We start from the raw sequence: 6,000 nt of genomic DNA, 5'->3' as shown, positions 1-6,000 counted from the left end.
AAAAGTTATGACCAACCTAGATAGCATATTCAAAAGCAGAGACATTACTTTGCCAACAAAGGTCTGTCTAGTCAAGGCTATGGTTTTTCCAGTGGTCATGTATGGATGTGAGAGTTGGACTGGGAAGAAAGCTGAGCACCGAAGAATTGATACTTCTGAACTGTGGTGTTGGAGAAGACTCTTGAGAGTCCCTTGGACTGCAAGGAGATCCAACCAGTCCATTCTGAAGGAGATCAGCCTTGGGATTTCTTTGGAAGGAATGATGCTAAAGCTGAAACTCCAGTACTTTGGCCACCTCATGCGAAGAGTTGACTCATTGGAAAAGACTCTGATGCTGGGAGGGATTGGGGGCAGGAGGAGAAGGGGACGACAGAAGATGAGATGGCTGGATGGCATCACTGACTCGATAGATGTGAGTCTGAGTGAACTCCGGGAGTTGGTAATGGACAGGGAGGCCCGGCGTACTGCGATTCACGGAGTTGCAAAGAGTCGGACATGACTGAGTGACTGAACTGTGCCCCAGATTCGCAACAGGCCTCAGCCAGGGGGTAAGCTGGCACCCTGCCTTGGAATACCAGCGACCTGCATCTGCCCAGAGCTCCTGGTTCCCAGCACGAGTCCTACCTCTGCCCTTGCCCACTTACCAAGTGAGCCTCTTGGGTCATCTCCAGGATGGGCCCAGAGTTCAGAGCCCTCCTTCAGGGGTGGCCTGGAAGCTTGCTCCAGTGCCGAGTCCACAAGGATCAGTAACCCCTACTTTCCAGCCCCCTGTGTGGCTCTCACTGCGCCTGAGCATGCTTTCTGTGTGTGCCCTGCCATCCACAGGTGCTGTCAAGCTCCTTGTGAGCCTGGGGGGCCCTGTCAGATCATGGTACCACCTCGAGACAGTCCTGTCCCCCTCTCGCTCTGGCTCCCTGGCCCGGCCAGTCCTCGGGTTACAGAGCAGCCAGGAGGCCCTGCGGTTGGGGTCCTGACTTCCTTAGTCATCTGCAAGGCAAAGGCCACACCTGGCAGCAGCAAAGGCAGCCAGCCTGGGGCCTCACCTTGAGAGAGATGCACACGATTAGAGTGACCTGGAGACCCCGAGTCCAGAGAACCAGAACACACTTCACTGACTCCAAGGAGAGAAGGAAAGAAGGCCAGCAAGTGACTCTCGGAAGGACGGTGAGCACCGTGCGGACATCCTGACACAGGCGGACGTCTCCAGGAGAATCCTCAGTGGGGCAGCAGCCAGGACGGCCCGAGTGTCCCACTGCCCCAGCACAGGCTGTCACTGTGTGTGGGGTGCCCTAGCTGGGAGCACGGAGTCACGTCGCAGGGGAATCACACCACGGCTGAGCCCCAGGAATTGGCCTGGGGATACCGTGACGGCGGGGGAGGACGGGCACAGTCCCAGGCCAGCTGTGCCTCGGGGGCAGGCCAACTGGAAGGCGTGGAGAATCAGCCATTTCCTCCACCTGAAGGAGCCCCTGAGGACAGCCGCAGCATCTGCCCCGTGGCTTGGCCAGGGTTCCACGGGGAAATGCGGAAAACAAAGTCGTCTCTCTTTTGGGGGGCAGGGGAGGGGGCTCAGAGAGAAAAACAATCTTCCCAGACGCTCAGAGCACGGAAGCAAGCGGAAAATAATCAGTCCGGTTTTCCATAAGTCACAACAAGAGGATCGTGTTCCCAAACTTGGTGGGAAATGCCCTTGCTATGTCCCTGCTGGGTGCCCCAGCGTGGGGTCTAGCCCCTGGGGGCCAGTGGCCCTCGGTTGCTGAGGGGCAGGCAGTGAGTGGTGGGCACTGGGCTAACAGACCTGAGCCCTGGTCCAGCACCGAGGCTGCCCCTTTGAGCCCCACGTCCTTTCCGCTCATCACCCCTGGGTGAGCAAGCACTCACTGTGACACATGGGTGATGGGAGTCAGCAGCGCCTCCCCATCCAGGTCCAGGTCCTCAGCAAAGCTGTTGGTTCTCATGAAATGGGCCGTGCTCACTTCCAGCAGCGTGGGACTCTTTTTCACTGTTGGGAAAGATGTGGGGCAGCGTGTTAGGCATGATGGCAGAGGGGCCCAGGGCTGCTCAGAGCTTAGATGCCAATTCAGACCTGCCTTCCTCAAACCCCTGGAGCCCTCCCACAAGCAGGTAAGAGACCCACTCACAGCACTGGGGAGGAGTGGAGGTGACGTAAGAAGTCTCAGCACAAGGATTGGCTGGGTTCACGATGGCTCCCACAGGCGTGAGCCCTCAGTGGTCAAGGTGCAACTGAGAGCCAGTGGGAAGGCTTCCCAGGTGGTGCTACTGGTAGAGAACTTGCATGTCAGTGCAGGAGATGCAAGAGATGCAGGTTTGATCCCTAGATCCAGAAGATCCCCTGGAGGGGGGAATGGCAGCCCACTCCAGTATTCTTGCCTGGAGAAGTCTATGGACAGAGGAGCCTGATGGGCTACAGTCCATGGGGTCACAAAGAGTCGGACATGACTGAGTGACTTATCACGCATGACATCTCCTCAGAGTGAGGACTGTGGCCAGGCTGAGCTCAGGGGTCTGGGCCTCTCCTCAGGTTCACACTAGACGTTAGGGTCGAGAATAGCTGACAAGCACAGATCTGGTAAGACGCTGATTCCCAACACTGTCCATGGTCATGTGGACAGACCCAGGGCGGTAGGACTCCTGCTCATGAAGAGTCGGAGGCCGGGTGTGGGGAAGCCACAGAGCTCCTGGCCCCTTGCACCCACCGCCTGCACCCTGAGGAAGCACTCAACAGCCCGTGTTAGCATCCAGATTCCCAGGCCCACCTGCAGTGGGCTGGCACTGACCCTCAGGGCTGACTAAGAGTACCTGTCAGTCCCCGGATTTGCAATCTGGACCCTTGAGTTTTTGGTTTTTTTTTTTCATTTAAAGTTTGTATTGTAAAATAAGTACTTGTAAAAAGTGAGGCAAGTCAAAGATTCACAAAGTCCTTCCTCCCCGCTGAGGTCATTAGTGTTAACCACCAACTAAATTCCAAGCTCATCCCTCTCTGTGCATCAGAGCCGCTGGCACCTGGTGGGACTTGCATTTACACACACATGACGTTCCTGTCACTCTGCAGCATGCCCGTCTCACTTTTCTACAGGTACGTAGACATGGACCTAAGCCTTACTTTAGTAGTTGCACGACAGTCTGTAGCTTAGATCTGCCACAGTTAACTCAGCCAGTCCATGTTTGATGGACATCTGGTTCCATGAGCTTTAAGCCTCTACTTTAAGACAATGATACACCATCTGTCTCTATGGAAACCTGACACATTAAGGTAGGTGAGAGGGTGTTTCCTTGGTAATTTTAATAGATGTTGCTGAATTGTTTTCCCCAGAAGTTGTATTGGGCTCTACCAGTAGTGTGCGAACATGGCAGCTTCCCCACATCCATGCAGGCACCAGCCTTTGGCAGTCTTTTCGGGGCCCGCCAAATACAGACGAAGACTGGCATGCTGGTTTTCCTTCTACGTTGAATGCCTGTTGTGGCTCTGAGGCTATTTGGTTTTCCTCTTGTGGAATTATCTGTTCGTATCCTTTACTCATTTTTGTTTGTCAGTTTGTAGGAAAATTTTAATATGTTAGATAGAGATAACTAACTCTTTGTCATCTGGGGTGCAGATACTTTCCCCAGTCTACCTTCAGTGTTTTAACCCTAATTATGGCTTTGTCGTAGGAAATTTTTTTATGATTTTGGAGCTATACCTATAACACATTAAAAAGCAGAGACATCACTTTGCTGACAAAGATCTGTATAGTCAAAGCTGTGGTTTTTCCAGGAGTCATGTACAGATGTGAGACTTGGACCATAAAGAAGGACAAGAGCTGAAGAATTGATGCTTTCGAACTGTGGTGCTGGAGAAGACTCGAGAGTCCCCTGGAAAGCAAGGAGATTAAACCAGTCAATCCTAAAGGAAATCAACCCTGAATATTCATTGGAAGGACTGATGCTGAAGCTGAAGCTCCAATACTTTGGCCACCTGATGCAAAGAGCCAACTCACTGGGAAAGACTCCAATGCTGGGAAAGATTGAGGGCAGGAAAAAAAGGGGATGATAGGGGATGAGATGGTTGGATGGCATCACCTACTCAATGGATCTGAGTTTAAGCAAACTCCAGGAGATAGTAAGGGCAAGGAAGCCTGGCATGCTCTAGTCCATGGGGTCGTAAAGAGTTGGAAACGACTTAGCAACTGAGCAACAACAACAACCTATGTTTTGCTTTTGAAAAAGAAAGATTTCCCTTTTCTTTGTCAAAGTAGTATAACTATCTCCTAAATGTGTAAGTGTGTGTGTAGATTTTAATACATTTAGCACTTATGCCTCACATTGTAGGAGGTCATCAATAGTCAGAAAATGAAAATGTGAAAAGTACTGTATTCAGTCTTACTGAAAAAACTAAAGCAAAACAAACTAAAATTTCTTCAAGGAAGGATAGGAGAAAACCTGTGGACCTTGGATTTGGCAATGAGTATTGAAGTATGATACAAAAAACTCAGTCTGTGAGCAGGAAAAAAAAAGAAAAACTGGACTTTATCAAAATTAAAAGCATTTGCTCTGTAAGAGACACTGCTAAGAGGATGTAAAGACAAGTCATAGACTTGAAAAAAATGTTTGCATGTCACTTCTCTGGTCAAGGACTTTTTTCCAGAATGTATAAAGAACTCTTCAACCCAATTTGAAAAATGGATTACTAATAAGCTCATGGGGAAATGCCCAATTCAATCAAAATTAATAGTTTTTGGGGGAATGCAAACTAAATCCACAACAAGCTACCATTATACCCTTATTGAAATGACTAAAATTTTTAAATGGTAGCAAGTTTGGATATTTGGAAAAGAATAAAGGTAGAGACTTACTTTTCACCTTACATTAAGAATTTCAAGTCTGACAGTATGGTATACCCATGAAGACACTGAGCAACCAGAACTATTCATGTTGCTGGTGGGAATGCAGAATGGTGCGGCCATGTTGGAAGAGGGTTTAGTGGTTTCCTTTAATGTTAAACGTATGTTTGTCTTGTGACGCATTGGTCCCTGTCCCAGTTATTCAAGTAAACGGAAAATTTACGTTCACAAAAACTCGTACATAAATGTGTCTAACAGTTTCACTCACAATTGCCAAAACCTGGAGGCAACCAGGACGCGCTTCAGTGGGTGAGACGGTGAACACACTGTGGAGCGTCCACGCAGCGGAACACCGTCCGGAACAGAAGAAACGAGCTCATTCATGATGCACGTGGCAGCATGAATGAGCCGCAGATGCATTCGGCTAAGCAGGGAAAGAAGCCAGGTGCAAAAGGCCACATACGATACGATATCACTTCTATGACATTCTGGAAAAGGCAAGACTACAGGGACATAAAACAGATCAGTGACTGCTGGTACTTAGGGCAGGGGGAGTACTTAACTTCAGAAGAGCTGCACCCCGGAATTTTACAGGCTATGGAACATCTCTGCATGATGATGTGGTGTTGGATACACAACTCCAAGCATTTGTCAAAACCCACAGAACTTATACATCTCCAGGAATAAATTTCACTGTATACACCACCACCAACCCCCGCCCCTTACCAAAATAAGCCTGTTGGAGGATCCGGGATGGAAAGCAGACTGTGCCCAGTGAATTCTGTATTACAGGTATATAACACAGCGCTGTAAGGAGAGCGGAAGAAGGCGCTGAGCTATGAATCCTTGGGAAATGATCTTTCACGGGACATGGTTAAAGTGAACTCATAAGCACAGCATTGTAGGTGGTAGGTTTGTTTCTCAAGGGGCACTACAGGTACCCTGAATAAGTAAGTTTATAGATAGTGGGAGCAAGGAAAGTAGCAGAGTTGGGGGGCAGTGAGTGAACCGGTAATGAGAAAATACCAGAATGAACTCATACTTGATACAGACACAAATACATATAGATATGCGTGCACACTTGGGTTATTTTCATATACACATATTTCCTAGCTCTGTCCATTGAGAGACTCCAGAAGCAGTGACAACCTTAGAGCAG

At 49.3% G+C, this 6,000-nt stretch overlaps 1 protein-coding gene across 1 annotated transcript in view; it reads right to left on the bottom strand.

Annotated features, from left to right (window-relative positions):
* Nucleotides 1-6,000, bottom strand: part of KCNQ1 (potassium voltage-gated channel, KQT-like subfamily, member 1) — a 326,604-nt gene that overhangs the window by 194,570 nt on the left and 126,034 nt on the right. The window contains exon 13 of the mRNA XM_010837806.1: nt 1,882-2,002. Within this exon, the coding sequence (XP_010836108.1) occupies nt 1,882-2,002 (121 nt within the window). The remainder of the gene's footprint in view (nt 1-1,881; nt 2,003-6,000) is intronic.

The sequence above is a fragment of the Bison bison genome, unplaced genomic scaffold (genome assembly GCF_000754665.1).
Source record: "Bison bison bison isolate TAMUID 2011002044 unplaced genomic scaffold, Bison_UMD1.0 scf7180017864080, whole genome shotgun sequence".
NCBI lineage: Eukaryota > Metazoa > Chordata > Mammalia > Artiodactyla > Bovidae > Bison > Bison bison.
The sequence above is the reverse complement of the archived record's forward strand: the minus strand, read 5'-3'. Positions and strand labels throughout refer to the sequence as shown.